General features: G+C 38.2%; 1 protein-coding gene across 3 annotated transcripts in view; it reads right to left on the reverse strand.

The window, feature by feature from the left end:
* cnksr1 (connector enhancer of kinase suppressor of Ras 1) overlaps positions 1-18,534 on the reverse strand; it is a 46,284-nt gene that overhangs the window by 8,102 nt on the left and 19,648 nt on the right. For all 3 annotated transcript variants that reach the window (XM_014015364.1, XM_014015372.1, XM_014015382.1), the window contains 15 exons: positions 16,070-16,111; positions 15,830-15,949; positions 14,051-14,110; positions 10,586-10,654; positions 10,344-10,469; positions 7,772-7,899; positions 5,242-5,417; positions 3,612-3,757; positions 3,467-3,500; positions 3,092-3,267; positions 2,913-2,986; positions 2,100-2,171; positions 977-1,047; positions 656-717; positions 483-555 (listed from right to left, as the gene is read on the reverse strand). In XM_014015364.1, the coding sequence (XP_013870818.1) occupies positions 483-555; positions 656-717; positions 977-1,047; positions 2,100-2,171; positions 2,913-2,986; positions 3,092-3,267; positions 3,467-3,500; positions 3,612-3,757; positions 5,242-5,417; positions 7,772-7,899; positions 10,344-10,469; positions 10,586-10,654; positions 14,051-14,110; positions 15,830-15,949; positions 16,070-16,111 (1,429 nt within the window). The remainder of the gene's footprint in view (positions 1-482; positions 556-655; positions 718-976; positions 1,048-2,099; positions 2,172-2,912; positions 2,987-3,091; positions 3,268-3,466; positions 3,501-3,611; positions 3,758-5,241; positions 5,418-7,771; positions 7,900-10,343; positions 10,470-10,585; positions 10,655-14,050; positions 14,111-15,829; positions 15,950-16,069; positions 16,112-18,534) is intronic.

An 18,534-nucleotide genomic window follows, 5' to 3' on the forward strand; every position in this document is an offset into this window, starting at 1 on the left:
TATACTTTGAATCTTTTCAAATAAATACTAATTAATAATCTGCAGTTTGACAGTTGCACTTGGTAAGACTTCTTGAAATAAAGAAAACTTTTCAGGCTAGCAAAATTAATTWTCCAACATTCTGAACTTGCTTAGTGTATCGGTCTAAAAACAAGATCAAAACTACTTTTTGGCTGATATAAGATTGTAAAACTTGGTTAAGATGAACAGTTTTTGCAGTGAAGTGACCGCCAACGCTTTAAATGCTTTAATCTGTTAATGCTCAGAAACATTCAGATTAAATAAGCTCCACTTTAAACCTGGTCAGGACCAGGTTCATTTCAGAGCACATATGGAAAAAAGTGTGCTTCCTCTRTCATGCAACCAACTCAAAGCTTAATTCATTTAGGTTCACACCATAATCCAGGCTTATTCCCTCATTTTAGATTGCTGCAACAGGAGAGAAAGCGAGACGTGAGCAGATAAAAACAGAAACCACAAACCTGTTCCTTTGCTGCCCTCTGCTGGCACTTTGTTTGGRTTTCCTTTGGTTCGAGGCACCGTGTTAAACTGAGGCTAAATGGAAAAACACGATCACTTTTAGATGCGAGTCTGACCGCACGTCAGAGTGTGTTTATGTTCAGAGTGTGTTTTTGTGTGTTTTCACTGCACTGACCTTGTTTTTCCTGCGAGGTGAAGGAGAAGATTCGCCCTCTGACTCGGTTTCACTGTAACATTCTGTTAAAACATTAAAGAAAGAGTTGCAACAAGATCATTACCTATATTCACTCACATCCACTGTACTTTTAGTTGACAGCCAGGTAACCACCGAAACAGCTTTGTTGTCTGGTAACGTGTAACTCCTCGTCATTCATAATCATAACATGAGTGACKATTATTTGTTTCCCCTTATTGCTGTTGCCACCTCAACCTTAGCATAAATTAAAATATCAAAGCCCGAAACAATCTGAAGTAAGACAAAGAAATGTTTCCTCACCTTCTTCACTATCTGGACCTTTTTGTAGCTTTCTGTGTTTCTGAGTGGCAGTGATCAGACAATTAATCCACCTGGAGACCAAAAAGAAAAAAAAAAATCACATCAATACGTCACAATTTATGTATTAGATTTATTTATTTATTATACATATGTTTTGTTTCTGTTGTGTTCAGAGTTCTAATACACATAGTTGTTTCTCACAGTGAAAATAAATAAAACAAACAGCAGGGGGCAGTGCACACCAACACCCACCACAGTCCAAGTTAGTATTTTTATAAACAAGAAGCAAAAGAAATGAATGAACAGCATCGTTTTATAAAGCTGAAGCATCAAACGTAATCCAGGCTGTTACCTAGAAACCTTCATTATTTTACAGCCACCAAAATGTAGAAAGCAGTCCATAACGGTTTTGCCCAAGTGTGCATGTCTGTCCGTTAGCAAAATATCTCGGAAACCACTAAACAGATTTTAATAAAAGTCCTCATAATGTATCAATGGAGGCACATCTGCAACTGATTAACATTTAAAGTCAACCCAATTCAAGKTGGCCACRACGGCGWATCAAATTCACCCAACACATAAARGGRTGCAACTCGGTCAATTTTACAGAGGATGTGCTAAAATCTGGAGAGCTTTTAGCCTCAACACATTCTCTGACCGCTAAAAATAAATAAAGCAACACATTTAAAACTTTGCAGGGCTTTAGTAGATAAGTGGTCAGTGCTGAGGTAATATAATCCCAAGGCTGCAGGTTCAAACCCAGGTTTCTGCTAAATATTTCATGCACGTTTGCTCACTAAAGCAACCCTTAAAGACCATAACAGTGGAAAAAGCATTTGTTTAAAGTTTTGCAATTAAACGTTGGTGCCAACTATACGTCTGCTGGCAAAATATCTCATGAACTACTAAATGGATTTTAACAAAACTTTCAGGAAGTAATCATTAAATGTACATCTACAACTGTTTTTGGGATCTACCTAATTCAAGATGACTACCACAGCTAAGTGATCTAAGTGAACTCTTGTATTACAGACAGTTGGTGACATGCATTCCTTCAATGATGGGCCTTTAATCTTGTTTTTGGTATTGTTTTATACAGAGTTATTCAGGATTTTCCACTTACTTGCTCAAGTCTGTGGCTGTCTCAGTAGCGAAGAAGAAGTTCTGAAATTTCCGATGAGACATTTGGAAAACGCTGGTGGAGAGAGAACATTTAGACTGGTGATGGTAAAAAAAAATCAGACACTGACAGAAAAAACTTCAATTATGGAGGTAGACAAATGTCCCTCACTTTTTATTTTGACATCATAGTTATTAATTAATTATTGGACATCAGACAGGCGTCGTCCCTGTTTTTAAATCTCTCCTTAAAACTCATTTTTTCTCTCTGGTCTTTGAACACAATTTGCAGTGTTGTTTTTATAGATTTTATGAATGTATGCATGTTTTATTATGTGTACAGCACTTTGGTCCTGTGGGTGTTTAAAGTGCTCTATAAATAAAGATGGTATGGTAATAAAAATAAATATGACCAAATCTATCAGGCTAATGTAAGAAAGAAGTCATAAATAAAAACATTATGCTGAATCAGCATTCAGCTTTCTGTGATCCTGTTTTTCTTTATTCTTTGTTTTTTCTTCTTTTTAGACATATATCCACTTCTTGCACATTTTTAATCAAATTTTTTATTCAAACATGTCATGACATTCCAGCGTTGGCATTTGTTTTTTTGTGTTAAACTTCTCAAAACATTATTTTTTTTGTTTTGTCCCTAAGAAACACTTTGAGATCTTCATTTCATAAAAAAAAAAATTAAGCTTTTTGAAATCTACTTCAGTCTATTTGTTCTGTTTTTGTCTTATGACACTTAGCTTAAACGACTCAGTTTTAGGTTTTTTCATCAAATTCCCTCAGCATTCATTTCTATAGATCTTACTATTTTCTCTTGTGCTCTCCAGCACTCTCTACYTTGTAGCTGGCGATGTTAAGCAGACCCTCCGCCTTTTCATCCTGAAGAAACAACAYTCATTAACAGATTGTATTAAAATAGGCTGCATAAAATACAGAGTGAAATCTGAAATAAATGCTTCTTATTGAAACTTGGGTTTTGCCCACCTGTTGGCTGTTGTACCAGTAAAGAATGGGCCCCTGGAGGACAAACCAGAAGCGCTGCCACTTCTGGGTGATGAAGACGCTGCTCTCCCTTCTTTTCTTCCACAGCCAGCCGTCGCAGTCGGGGTGATCCAACTCACGGCAGGACACCCGGCGCCGGCTCAGAGACGTGGTCATTCCTGGAAAACCACAAATTTAAGAAGAAAAAAAAAGGCGAGCGGGCTCTGCAGCTATTGATTTTTTATGTGGATCATGACCCGTATTGATCAACTCTGTCAGGAATAACGGAGCCATGGAACACTGGGATGAATTTAATCAGACTGGTTGTTTCTGTCACCGTGTTCACTTAAAATGATTATTTCATGACCCTAAGATTACCTTTGGTGGAACTCTTCTTGGTCTCTTTATTTGTCTGGAAATAAAAAGACAACAATTATTAAGATTTCGTTTCTTAATTATTTCTTTATTAAATCCCTAAAGAGCTGATTGAGCTAAGAGATGAGTTTTCCTCATTTCCTCTCACCGTGTGCCCCACCATCTCTGGACAGGACGAGAAGCTCGCCCTTTCCTTTGTGAGTGTGAGAGGTGACACGCTCCTCCTGAACGAGGGCGAGCGATCTCTCCGGAGGCTCGGCGACAGTCTCAAAATTCCTATACTCCGAAATTCTCCTGAGGAACACGCATGAAGACAAAGATCCTGAAAAAAACCTGTCAAACTGCACCATTCTGCTATTTATTGACACATTCAAATAAAACTCTAACATTAAAGGGACCCCCGACTAGTTGTAACATTAGACTTTATTTGATAAACATTTATTTTAACTGTAAAATAAAGACTGTAAAAATACTGTAGGCTGTTTAGTTTTGTAAATTTTTAAAAATATATTTTTACACAGACGGAGCCATTTTATTTACACACAAAGCATTCTGGGTAAATGATTATGTGGATAGGTCCCCAGTGTGAGCGAGCTATATCCACCCTGAAGGTTAATCTTGGACAATATCTGATGATCGACTCTGTTAAATGAAACCAGAGAGTGTTGACAGAGAGGAGAAGGTAGAAATGACTCAACCTGCAACTGAAAATATGGATGGAGGACAACAGAGCTGCTTCATGGAAGAAGAATCTCAGCTTAGCCTGTTAGCCTTCGTGCTAGCGCCGACGCTATATTGTGCTAGCGTGACAAACAAGCTAAACTGAGGTCCTCCATCCATATTTTCCATTTCAGGCTGAGTCATTTTTTGTGTTCCCCTCTCTCTCATGTGGATGGAGGACCTCAGTGACGAGAGGAGAATGTGTAGCGCTGAGCTAATACATATATATGGTGATAGCATCGGGGCTAATGCTAAAGCTAACAGGTTAAGCTGAGGTTCTTCTTCCATGAAGCAGCTCTGTTGTCCTCCATCRATATTTTCAGTTBCAGGCTGAGTCATTTCTARCTTCTCCTCTCTGTCAACGCTCTCTGGTTTCATTTAAAAGAGTCGATCATCAGATATTGTCCAAGATTAACCTTCAGGGTGGCTATAGCTCGCTAGCAACCTCACACTGAGGACCTATCCACGTCATCATTTACCCAGAATGCTTTGTGTGTAAATAAAATGGCCCTGTCCATGTAATATATTTTTTTACTTTTAGTTTAAGAATGATAAAAACTGAACATCCTACAGTATTTTTACAGTCTTTATTTTACAGTTAAAATARATGTTTTTTAAATAAAGTGTAATGTTACAACTAATCATGGATCCCTTTAAAGATGACAGGTCCTTTAAGTAACGCACAACCTTTAATTGCAGGAAGTTAATATCAATTTACCACATTTAACAAGAATTATTTTGTTTAGGATTTTATCAGAGGACATACAAATCTGAAGATTTCCATCCTGGCATGTTCTTTTCTGAAGATGTAGTTGGCTCAAGATGATGGGAGTGTAAAAAAAAGAGCACTGCTGGTATACAAACCTCAGCATCAGGCGACACTTCTTTTGTTCTTGCTGTTTGTGTGTCTGCTCTGTTTTAATAATGGCCTCTTGAAACTAAGAACGAGCAAGAGATTTCAGACTAAATTCTGTTTTTGTATACGTTTGGCGATGGCAGGAAACACAAAAGCATTTCTTTTACACGCCGCCTTAAGAACAGAAAAAGAAATCACAAACCTGCTGAGGATGCTGGAAAATTGTTTGCACCCGAGGCTGGCAGGGGTGACAACCTCCCTGGTTGGTTTTGATTTGAATGTACAGTCAGGCTCCCCTCCAGCTCCTTGTCAAAGGGCAACTCTGATTCCTCCTGTCCCATAGGCTGCTGAGGTGGCTCCTGTTCTTGAATGGCTCGCCTGCAACAAAGCACCAATGTATCAGACAAAGAATATGGTCAGTGGTGAATTGGAGGCTACGACAGCAGAGGTTCGAAAAAAAGAAAAGACTCGCAATCAGGGTTGGGTGGTATTTATCATTTTCATGCTGCCATATACAGTATTACCTGGATGTGGGGATTGTAGTCTGTGGCGCGTTGAGTAATTAATATTTAACTAAATTCAAAATAATCTGACTCTTATCACAGTTATATTTGCACTGCTGCATACTGTATTTATTCATGTATAATACTAGAAATTTAACCCAAAAATCATCCATAAAGTGGGGGGATAATATTATATCCGAGTTATTGATTGATAAATAGATTTTTATGCTCTTGTAAGCTCAAAAAATGATGATCGTATTATACTCGAGATCGTATTATACATGAATAAATACAGTACTTTTACCCAGTTTTTGTGCCAATAAATGTTGTAATTATTTCAGAAGCTGTCAGTCAACATTACACAGGCCCACCTTTTCAGGAGTTGGTAAGTAACATTTCCATTACTACCTTGCACAGAGGTTAACCCTGGATTTACACTACATGCGTCTCCGCTCCGCTGCACTGCGGTGCGCAGGTCGCAGCTGTTCGTTTGTGTCTCAATTTATACAGCGTCCGCTCAGGTCCAACCGAGTGTTCAGGAAGGAGATCACGTGATAAATCCAGTGATGTGGAAGTCAGAGCAAAAAAATAATTAATTCTGTGAAAGACGAACTCTAAACACAGCTGAAAACAACGATATAAAAGGTTTTTGATATCTATGTTGAAACTGTCTCGCTGTTGTCTTTCTGAAACTCCTGATTTCAAAATAAAATCCACGTGTATCGTGTGTGTGCACATATGCTTCATGTTACATGTTTCCATCTGCTTTCCAAACTGAACGATACATTCTGACAGCATTTGTGTAGAAATATATCCATATATTTATTAATATAGCTGCAATTTCGACATTATTCCGACAAATTATCCAGGCTAATAGTGTCTTATTTTGAAAATACAGATGTTGTGCTCATTTCTTTTCCTGATGGTGCGATGTAATCTTTAAAAACTGACTCCGGCGCAGCTTCGGCGTCCAGCAGAAATAGGATCGGATCTAATTTTGACGGCTCGCCGTCTGCTCACCACCGCCGTGCGCAGCCAGTGTAAACACTCTCATTGATTATAATGGGTGCGTATTTGCTGCAGAAGTCGGACCACATGTAGTGTAAATCAGGAGTAGACCGCATGTAGTGTAAATTAGGAGTAAGAAGCACGACAGACTTTGGTGTCACTGTCCACCCCGTTTGTCTTCTGAATGGACCAAGGTAGCCAGAACAAGCAACACTAACATTATGGGACATCTTCTGAAAGAGTCTGGAATGTTCATGTCCCAGTTTTCATAGCAGCCTTGTAGAAATTTGGAGCATCACCTCCTGTGATTAATACTGTCCTAATTTTTAAATACAGTCACCATATTTTGATACCGCTGTATACCAAAATACTGTCATACTGTCCAAGCCTACTTGTTATACAGTGGTAATTGTAAAAAATAAATAAATCAAGGATGACGGTTTAATAAACATCCCAGTTTATGACATTCACCGACCTCAGTCAGGTTTAAAATCAATTCAGGTTGTTCAAAGAGAATATTAATTTAAATGAATGGAAATAAATGATATAGAAAGTTTAATTATTATCATTTACAAAAATAAGGTGACAGGAAAAAACGGATTATGACGGGATATATTTTGACCCTGTCAGTCAAAATGAAGGGCACAAGTCTATCACAACCTCTGGTTCAGACAACTAAAACATGTTGGAACAATCTGTTCTACCTAGTAAATCCAAGAAATACTTGGTTGAAAATATTTTTTTCTGCCAGAACACATAAATTCAGCTTCTGAATTTAGGTTTTATTTATGAGCTAAGCCTTCTTCTTCTGCTTCCTGTTTGCAGAGCCTCATCCTGAGACAACACTGCCACCTGCTTGTGTGGGTACAGAGTGAAACCATTGCTGGGAGGTTTCTTAAACTTGTGCCTAACCAACAAACGCCCACAAATAATCTGGTGGAAATAATAAAACAAGGCGACGCCTCATAAAAAGTGTTTTTGTTTATGGACAGATATACTATTAAATCTGGGGGGGTTCTTTAGAAAATTTTGGAAACATTTTTTGGACAAGCAGGATGATTAGAAATCGCCCAAAAATAGTTGTAATATTTTTGCAAGAGCTTGTGTGCGTCTGACGTTATACAAAAATTTGTTGTAGCCGAAATTTATTTAGAATTTATTTTATCTGCATACTAACTAATTCTTGTTCGGTATTAGAGGTAAACAGGATAATATTTGTACCGAAAAGACAGGGACCTGACAGAGGCTGCCACCCTCTCAAGTATGGAGTGCCGTGTGCTCTCCTCCTTGTCCGTCTCCTCTTCCTCTTCCGACTTTTCTTCTCTCTCCTCCTCCTCCCTCTCCTCTGTCTAGGAACAAATCAGACAAAAACCCAAGCATGTGAGTGTGCACGCTGACGTTTGAGTGTTTGCGTATTTGGCGAATGTCATGTGGACTGTGAATGTAGCCACTCTCCTCAGGTCTCCAGCTGCACACACACACACAAACACACACAAATCTGTGAAACAATAATATCAAGGCCATCTTCTTGGGGCAATATGGAGCCGATACACTCAGCTGATTCCCATCTTCTGAGGTTTTCTCTCACCCCAAGCCGCCAGCTAGTTCTGAGATTATCATGGTAATGGTCACAAGGGGGTGTGAAATGTTGGGTGTGTGTGTGTGTGTGTGTGTGTGTGTGTGTGTGTGCGTAAACTCGCCTCAGACGCTGCATGGGTTTCAGTGTGTTGCTCATAAACAAACAATCAACATAGTGATAGCTAGCGTGTGTTTATGGAAACAAATCCCAAATGATAATAACTGGAAATTGATGAAGACTTCTTGTGAATTAACGGCTCATGATTCCCTGGCAATAAATATGCAAACAGCTGCTGGACTTCAGATCCTGAGAGGTTTTTGCTAACTTAAAGGAGACATCTCATGATTTTAAATCCTTCTTTTTCAAATTTAAATCACTCAGTTGGGGTCTACATAAAGTAAAACTGCAATACTTTGGTCAGAATTCCTCCTTATTGTAACTCCACAAGCCCCTCTTTCACCCCTTTTCTGAGGTGTCTCTCAGATCAACTCGTTTTGAGGCTGTCTCTTTATATCCGAACGAGGCGCTTCAAACCTGATGCCCTCCAGCTCCTAGAGCGGTCCATTCAAGTTCTATAGAGGGATTTATCATTATATAGCAGTGCAGAAACATTTTATTTACCAATTAATTCAAATACGTCAACAAAGGAAGACTTGTCCATCCAGCCTTCCATGTTGGAGCCAGAGTCTGACCCTGAGAATGAAGAGCCAATCAGTTGAGCTTATATATTATTTAGAAGTTCCATCCCAAATAATTTTATTTTTTTCCCTTTAAAAGCAAGGCATCAGCAAAACAGCAAAGAGCTTAATTTTATGACTCTGCATAATTTAGTTTAGGTTTATTTAAGAAAATATCAACTACTGCCATTTCTACATTATGATGCATGATGTTTGTTTATAAAATATAACAGCAGAAGAGCCCAACATATATATGAACCAAAGCTGAACAGTCGATTCACAGTAAAGTGGTAACTTGACGTCCATGTTAGCACACACCTTTCATAGCTCATGAGACACACGGTGCAGAGATCCCAGGAAACTCCTCCTGCTTCTGTACACACCACAGCAGGGGTTTCTTCCATTTATGATATCCACCATTTGGCTACAAATTTGTCACAGATAGAGCATCCAACTTTTCAGAAGATAAACCCCTTTATGCAAAATGTCTGTGCTCTCTCCAACTGCTATGTGTGTGACCAATTGAATATCTTTGTGTATAAAACTGTCATTTACTAAGACGTGTTTCCATAAATGATATTTTAGGCACATTTTGAAGTATCGAATTGGTAAAGGTTGATAGAAATGACAAAATTCGTAAAAACTTCCTAAATTTTGCAGAAAAGTTTTCACGCTCGCTTGAGGTGGTTTTTGGATTCTCCAAAAAAAAAAAGAGTTTATACACAAAAGGGGAGATAGAAACACACTGTTGAATAAATTCTGGTTTAGCGAACATTTACCTCACATGATTGATCATCTGTTTTCACTGTCTGCGTCTTCCTGGATATTCCCACAGTGGGAGAAAACATGGAAGGGAGCAACAACAGGTTCATATGGATCGATAGCGTGTAACATCGTCAATACTAGTTGATGTGACAGAACAATTACAACTTCCGACAGAAACACATTCCTGAAAATTTCTCTCCATTGTCCCGAGATGTGTGGTCCCTGTTAGTTTGCAACCTCTACTTCCTGTTTATTACACCCATGCGTAACAAAACTGCACTTTGCGTAGCCTTGTAAATTCACTCCAAACCAGTAGGTGGAAACATGCCTAAATTTAATTTCTTTTTTGCAACATTTTAAAAAATTTGCTCAAAATTTGCATTAAAATTGGATGGAAACATGGCTATAGATAGATGAACTTTCTGTCTGCAAACAAATGCTCCTTAAATCTATCCAAGTTGGTTGGACTTCTGGAAGCAAATATTGGAAGGAAAACACTGTTGTTGTTGTTGCCTGAGTATTTTTCTGCATGTAAAAGAAATATATGCCCTAAAACTTCTGACCAATCACACGACACTTTGTGCGTTCGCCTGTAAGAAATAAGTTCAACCGGAGACTTGTGTTGAGAAGGGCGAGTGGAGTTGCTATTCGAACAATTTTCGTCACGCAACTGTGACAATGAGAGCCGATTTTGCAGCTTGGAGAATGTGGGGGCCGTAAGTTGAAGCACATTTGTTTTCAGTAACATCAAAGGTTTTTAATGTTTGCTGACCTGCACAGTGAACACCTTGATGGAGGTTTTGCGCCGTATTGATGCAGGGATCTTCTTCAAGACCAGAGTCACTCCATTTGAATTCTCCTGCAGCTTCTTAAGAAGGTTTGCTCTGCTCCAGCCGACCTGAAACACCAGCGCAGGTTAAATCTCTACCAGCATTATCGCGTTGACCTCAGGTTTGTGACTGATGTCAGTCAGTAAAATACAACTGAATGGACTGGATATAGTTTATCACTCACCACTATCTGGTCATTGACTTGAACCACTTCATCACCTGCCAAGACCCGCAAATAAGCATCTGTGGAGGGCTGCACAAATAGGATCTCCGATTAAACAAAACTCAAACAAAAGAAGTTTACATAACAATCCTAGCAATACTGCACAGGAGTAGGTCAGATGAATATTATCAAAGTTCTGGGTATAGAACTTGTAATGGTGTAGTTTTATATCTGTTTATAGGTAGTAAAAAGACAGCAGCAGCTAGGTGTGCCATCATCTGGAAAAAACACAGACATGAGACAAAATAAATTCAAAAAAGTCCAACACTAAAAGTGCAATCCTGCAGAGTGATGAGTCAAACTTAACAGACAAAAAAGTAATAATAATTAGAAAAAAACAATGAATGAATCCATGCACGTCATGTACATACAGCACTGAGATGTGCATAATAAACAGTGTTCAAACTCTTTTTCCCCAGATGATGCTACAGCCTATCAAATACTTAAATTGTCACATACACATAATGATTTTTGCTTTTTCTTAATAAACAGCTAAATGTTTTCTTAATCGAGAGAAATAAAAAGCTGCGCTTCTAAAACATTTATGTAAAATCAGTCCAAATTAAATCTATAAAACTAGAGAAGACATAAATGTAAATGTCATTGCAGTGATTGCGAATTCAATATGATAAATGAGGTGGTTTAATTTAAAAAGGACTAAAATTTATATAACGATTTTATGTGCAGGGGTCTGGTTAAAGGGAGCATTTTTTCTATGTTCATGCATATTGCTTATTAATCAGCTGCAGTAATGCTACAGCAGCCGCAGCAGGGAATTCTAGAGAAGCGAGCTGCAGACATGAAAAACTAATATCTACATCTTTCTGTCCCACAGGAAAGCTGCCCTGCCCTCGTTTTACAAGCTCAACACTCCTCGGTCTTTTATTGCTCTCTTGTAGAGTTTACAAACCCACAGATTAAAGTGATCCTTGGGCTTCTCAGAGAAATGTCGGGAAATATGGTCTACTTTTGATACACTGAACTCTTAAGTGCTAGGATTTCACAATCCTGTCTAGTTTAACTGCCTTTTAAATGGGCTGCTCTATGACTGGTATATTTTAAAAAGGTTAGCTTTTATTTAAATATATACATGTTCTTTACATACAGCCTGCAGCGTTCAAAACAAGCAGCCAGATTTACACAGTAACAAGCATCTGCAGAGCATAAAGTTAGACTGGTTTCAGTTACAAAGTGTCTTCGTGGAGACAGATGAGCCTACAGATAAAAATAATGTGTCAGAAACAAGCTTGTCCAAGGACATTGCTGCCTTCTGCAGATGTCACGCTTCCAAATAAATAAATAAAAACAAGATGTTATATTTAACTGTGCAGAGCAGGGAACATTGAACTGTGATTCTGCTGCACCCAGGAGCGGAGCCAGTGGGGTGAGTGGGGTGGCACTTGCCATCCCTGGAATCTGATTGATSACACCGCGTGATTGACAAGTCACTGAATGTAGCACTGAAAGATGCACGATTAGGGTAAAGGAGGAAATCAGAGTAAATGTTTGTCATACAATATTTGTTTTTTGAATTATTTTTGTAAAAAACCATGTAGTTATATAGAGTGGCAGGAGTGTGTTTAGACCAGGGGTTCTCAAACGTTTTGGGTCTGGGGACCCCTTACATGGGTGAAAATTTACAGGGACCCCCTTAGAAAAGCCCACGCTGTTTTAAAAATACTCCAAAATGCTATGGGAATATTATCTTTAGTTTGTTTTAGTATGTTTGTTTTACTAGTGCATTGTTCCCCATTTGCATTTTTTAAAAATAAAAATCAAATTAATTTATTGAAAATTTTTGATGACCCCCAAGACACAGCTTGTGGACCCCTGGGGGTCCTGGGACCCCGGTTTGAGAACCTCTGGTTTAGACCACATGATGTTGTGGCTTACTGTAGCAGCTGCGGCGCTAACCAGAACAGGCTAAAGTTTGGATTTAGCATTACTGAATGTGTTGACAAAATAGCAAACAATAAAGGATGATTATGTAAAAATTGTAAAAACTAATAATAATAATGAAAATATTTATATTATATAAGCTATTTAATGAATATAAAATGATAAAAAGCTGTGTGTTGTGGCTGTACCAACAGAAGAGAAACAGGAAAACTGTCATTTTAGATTTTATCTTCTTTACCTCCATGTGGATGTTATCTGACCAAAACTAAAGTTAATAACGTAACTGTTTAAAATTAAAATAAGCTCATTAAGACAAGACAAGCTAAAACAATACAAGACAAAACAAGACAAGACACAAATAGTACAATCTAGGGTCTGTGTGCATTCAGTAGGCCTATTGCCCTGCTGTAAAAACTGTTCCTGAGTCTTTTGGTCTGTTATAAAGCCAATGTAATCACTGTTAATTATTGAATTAGTTAGCAGATATTAGCTTCTGTAACTTATATTGCTATACAAAGTGTAGCTCTGCTGAATCATGCTACAATTTAGCACAAATGATTAATATCACAAGCTGCTTTTGCCTCTAATTCACGTAATATTTATACAGTGTAAATTAATATTATGTATTTGACTATTTTTAGGTTTCTGTTCGACAAACCTGAGCTGTTGAAAAGATGGTTAGCTAATATCAGTAGAGACAAGTTTCATCCTATACAGTGAACATTTTTTAGATCACTGGTAAATATTTAATATTCTTATTTATGACAAGCACAAAAAATAAATGTACTTTCTTACTAGTTGAAGTCATAGTTTTTCAACTAGTTAAAAAGTCAAAGTTATGGACTGATTTCAGGTCGGGTTTAGATTATTGTTGCTTATAAATTATATATTTTTCTTTTATCACTTAGTTGTTTTACATGATTGCCAAATGAAATTTGCATAGTTAATAGCCTTATTAATTTATTACAAAAAAATTGTGACACAGATCCAGCTGGGCTTGCTGTTAATCAAATAGTTGCTACGAAGACTGTGAAACAACGCCCAGCTTGGTCACCATTTTGCTCCTCCATGTTGTCACAGATGCTAACAGTGGAGAGAGAGAGAGTGGAGCGTYTGTGAGAGAAACTAAGATAAGTAAACAAATAGATAAATGCATTTTGGGTTATGAAAATTGTCAAGAAGGTACTGTATGTTCCTTCAGTACCAGGTTCAAGAAACAGAATACTTTATTTGTATGTGCCACCCTGAAAAAGTCCTGGCCACCCTTGGCACAAAAGTCTAGCTCCGCCCCTGTCTGCACCTTATCAGAAACCCTCTAAACTTGGCTGCATTTAAAGTTCTCACTCACTGTTCTTAGGTTTTCTACTCTATTAGTCACAATGGTACCGAGACCGAGACAAACATTGATTTACATTAACTTCGAGTTCAAGAGGAGAACTGAGAATGRCGGTGATGGTTAACACAGTTTGTCAGATGAGTCAACAAAAAAAGAAAAAAACAAAAGAAAAGAAAACACGGGAGTCTGACCTCAGCGGCGGCTCCAGTCACGTAGTGGTTACTGGAACTGGTGGATGTTATCTCAATCCCCTGAGAGAAGTACAAACAACAACAAAAAATACATGATGCATGCATTAATTCTGAGTGATAACAATGGTTCAGCTGAAAACATCACCCTGCAGTGTCAAATCTGCCCATCCCTGAGTGAAAATGATGCAACACGCTCATGTCAGAGCTGGATTCTGTGGAACAAGCTATTAGCTTACTCTCATTCTCTAAAAGTCACAATGAGGGCAGGAAAAAACAACTAATTATGTTCAAGAAAAGCCTAAACCACATAAATAATGCCTTTTAAATGACTAATTTAATTTAATTAAATTKGAATGGAATTAGGCCAAATATCTTTCTTTTTTAAACAGATTTAGTTCAACAATCTTTTTAATTTGGACCTTAAAAATGCAATAGTTAACAAAGAGTTAATGTTTCGCCACAGTCACTATAATTTTCATTAATTATTTTCAAAGTTTAGGCTCTGAAACTTCCACAGTGAACTCTAAAACCTAATGTGATCTTTGCCTTTTACTAGTGAGACCTGCAATGACTACATGTAGATTTSCCTTTCAATCTTTGTGAGGGTATTAAAATGAAATTTGACTCAAAATACTAAAGAGAAAACGTTCAGCCTTTAATTTTGTACTTGTGAACTAACTCTTGGTACGGCGTGTTTTATAGGAAACATAATCCTTCCTGCTTCTCACTTCTGTTTCTCTCGGTCTTTAGTTCTTGTTACTCTCCATCTATTAGTGGAGCTGGCCTCATTATCGGTAATGTGCTTTAATCAATTACCAACAATCAGGCTGGTATTATCAGATTTTGTCTCCTCAAGTTGAATAAATGTGTTAATCTGTTCTAGTGCAAAAAATTGGCACAAAAAATGACTCTGAATGTTCAGCTAAAACACATCTGCAGAGACGTAAACAACATCAGAGCTTATGTAATGTGCATACACAGTGGATATGATCCGGAGAAGAAACTAAGCACAGATWTGAAACTGCTATCTGATGAGAGGGTTTTTTTACTTAATGGTCCAAGTCCACAAAGACGACGAAAAACAGGGAAAATGTATTAAAGAAATAGCTCTTTAGAATTGAAAACTAAAAGGATGCTAGATTATGTAGATAACAAGCAAAAAAAATAAAAGAGAGCGAGAGAGCTATAATTATAGTACCAAATGTACACACTCCAAGACTAAAGGATGAGAGGCAGGAAAAAAAGGATATTGTACGTGACCAAACTAAACATCAAAGCAGATTTCAGAAATAAAAGTGGGAACATGGGGAACCTTGAGTTAGATGAAAAAAGCGTTGAATAGAACCGAAGGATGAAGCCAGTTCCGGGTCAGTGACYGAGACAGAAAATAAACTCTAAAAAAAAGGACAAAATGACAGAGTGAGAGAAAGACAGTAAGTAATCAAGAGATAGAACGAAGGCACAAATGACTAAAATGGTGATGCACAGGCGAGATGAACAGAGTTTTGAAGGATGAGCCATATCTAAAGAGAGGACCTGGACAAAGAGGGGGAAATTGATTTTGACAAGAGAGGCTGAAATGACACCTTTTCAATTTACTTCGCAGCAGAATTTCATGTGAGCAGACAGGAACCCATGCCTTTTAAAGTCACCGTGAACCTCACAGTAGAGAAAAGCCATAAAATCCATAATGTGCCAAATTGGATCTCCATCACATATTAAACAAGAAGATTTTTACATCCACACGGAACAATAACAACAACAAAAAAATGATTTTACCAACTGGTCACCAGGTGCAACAGGCACCAGGTCAACACTCTCCAGCTGAGCTGTATGGGTTAGGAGCGTGTCAGGGCTGGAGTTCAGGATCTCATCACAAATCTCCACCAGCTGACGGCACTAGAGGAAARAAAACAACGCGATTTATCAAGACAGGAAATCAGTTTTCACCGAGCGTAGCACATAATTAAATTGTTGCTTAATTTTAAGCAAAAAAAAACATCTACATAAGAAACTCACAACAGAGATTATYTCCTTTTCCTTTTCGTAGACAGTGGTCTCCTGTTGGGTGAAAGAAACAGAATGGTATGAGCAGAAGACACTGCATCACTCTACAGATGGTAATGTTATTGATTTGTGGAAATGAGACAGACTGGGTCAAAACCCATGTCCTATTTCCTCTTCACAGCATGAGACAGGAAAAAAAGACACTGAGTTGTCGAGAGCTGTTGCTCCTCTGCCTCATCCAGCCAATATCGAGCTTTGGTTGGCAATCGTCCACCCAGACAGCCTTCTTTAAGAATAATATATCGTCAAATATCTGGTTACCTTCAAATTCATGTTTATTTTCTGTACACAGTAGCTTTAAAGTTGTGTTTTTGTGCTGTTGTGCAAAAAACATTTAGCTTGTTGACCATCTAGCAATTTCCTTGTAGAGTTATGCCCTGCAAGCTTAAATTTCACGGAAAGCTTCTGGCTTTATAAATGGGTACTGGTATTGGTGAATGGGGATTGGTAAAAATCCATGTGAGCAGGGGCCMCATAAGTGAGCCCATTATTCTCCCCAAAGAGACAAAGAGCTTTTAATCAAAGGATAAGGTTATAAACACTTTGTTCTTAGCTTCTTGGGATCCATGAAAGGTTCTCCAAGAATTATTTTCCTTTGACTGCTCTGGGCCAGGCATTGACCTCAGTAGTGTAAAGAGGTCTCTAATTCAATGCCACAGGCATCACACAGACCATTGTCATGGAATCCCATCACCATTTTGTGGCAATTGAGCAAGTTGTGCCCAGTTAGGACTCCAACAAGTGTATTTAAAGTTTTCCTTACCAGGGCAACAAGAGCTTTCCCAAACCTTAGATCTGGGCCATTTATCAGATCTCGTGCCTATCTACAATCCGTCAGCTCTCTCCAACGGAATGAGTGTTGACGTCTGATCCATGCCTGTAGGGCAGTCCTACAGACTGTTGTCGAAATACCTACAACAAGCTCTGGGGTCGGATTTATAAAGCTTGCGTACGCACAAAATGAGCCCAGAAACGTGCGTACGCCACTTTTCATGCAAAGGTTATGATTTATAAAATCCAAACTTGACGTATGGTACAGTGCCTCACGCCAGCTCTGACCAATGCGTACACTCACTTTGAAGATGGGAAACTGCGACACAGATGGTGAAGTGAGGAATTATAGCCAGGAATTATAATCACTGTCACATACTTAATTTCACTTCATAATCAGACTTAAATTTTTATTCAACTTTATCATCAGCTTTTTTAACAGTAATATTTATGCTTCTGCTGCTTAGCCATGAGGACCTTTGAAATAAAAAACTTAAATGTTAAATAAAAGTTCACGCATCTCCAACCGCATGGTTTTCTAAATCAGAATCTTTTTAGGCGTACGCCATTTTTGCCCTTTGGCTGTACGTTCACTTTTAGCATGGTTTCCACGCAATCCTTTATAAATCTGACCCCTGGTCCTTTAAAGTCCTTTTCTGACTGCTAGCTTTTGCAAGGCAGTCAGCTCTCTCGTTACCACTAATACCAGTATGTCCTGGTACCCATTTAACAGTAACACTGTTTTCTCTTCCCAGTTGGTTGACTGCTTCGGCACACTCCCAAGCCAGTAATGACGTAAAGCGTGACCCTTGAAGAGCTCTAATATCAGCTTGGCTGTTCGGATGAACGTTCCCTTCTGCATACACTGAAGCTCTTTGAGAGATGCCACACTCTGGTGGATTGCATGTATCTCAACTAGAGATACATTTACAAAACCACCAAGTGAGCAGGCTATCTGTACTCTCTTTCACTGAGGTTGTGCAAAATCAGCACCCCTGCACCTACTGACCCCTTCAGAAGGGATCCATCTGTAAAACAGTAGAAACAGTTGGGAGACAGGTCCACCATAGAGAAATGACTCCAGGCTGACCTATCTTCAGTTTATGCTGTCTAACMATCTTCAATGATTGGGTGAAACTCATGAGCAGAAACATTAAACCCAATATAAAAGGAACACCATTTATCATTGCTGGATAAATGCTAACACCTTTGATCAATACTTCTAATTAAATTTTGTTTTACTAGACTCCCCTTTGATTCCATTCAGCTTTCATAATTACCCTCAGCTTTGAACATGACTTTTTTTACTGTACATTATGTACAAGTGTTCAATCTCAGCTATGATTTGTGGTTAAAATAAATGAAAATGCTCAAATGTATTAATAAGTTTTTGTACTGCACGTTCTGTTAAACATTAAAAATGTGTTAGAARGTTATCCAACACTTTTAATTGTGTACAATGACTGCCAAATCCCAGAATTCCCACATATTTGTGCTGTCTTTGTGCAGTGCAGCATTGCACTTGTACAGATAGATGCACTCAGAAAGCTGCAGAACAAAATGATACAGATATTAGAATCATTACAACGAAACTAAATTGCTTTCTTGTCTCTTGGGACTGCAAGGCAAGTGTTGATAACTCTCCT

Source organism: Austrofundulus limnaeus, unplaced genomic scaffold (assembly GCF_001266775.1).
Source record: "Austrofundulus limnaeus strain Quisiro unplaced genomic scaffold, Austrofundulus_limnaeus-1.0 Scaffold2, whole genome shotgun sequence".
NCBI classification, from domain to species: Eukaryota; Metazoa; Chordata; class Actinopteri; order Cyprinodontiformes; family Rivulidae; genus Austrofundulus; species Austrofundulus limnaeus.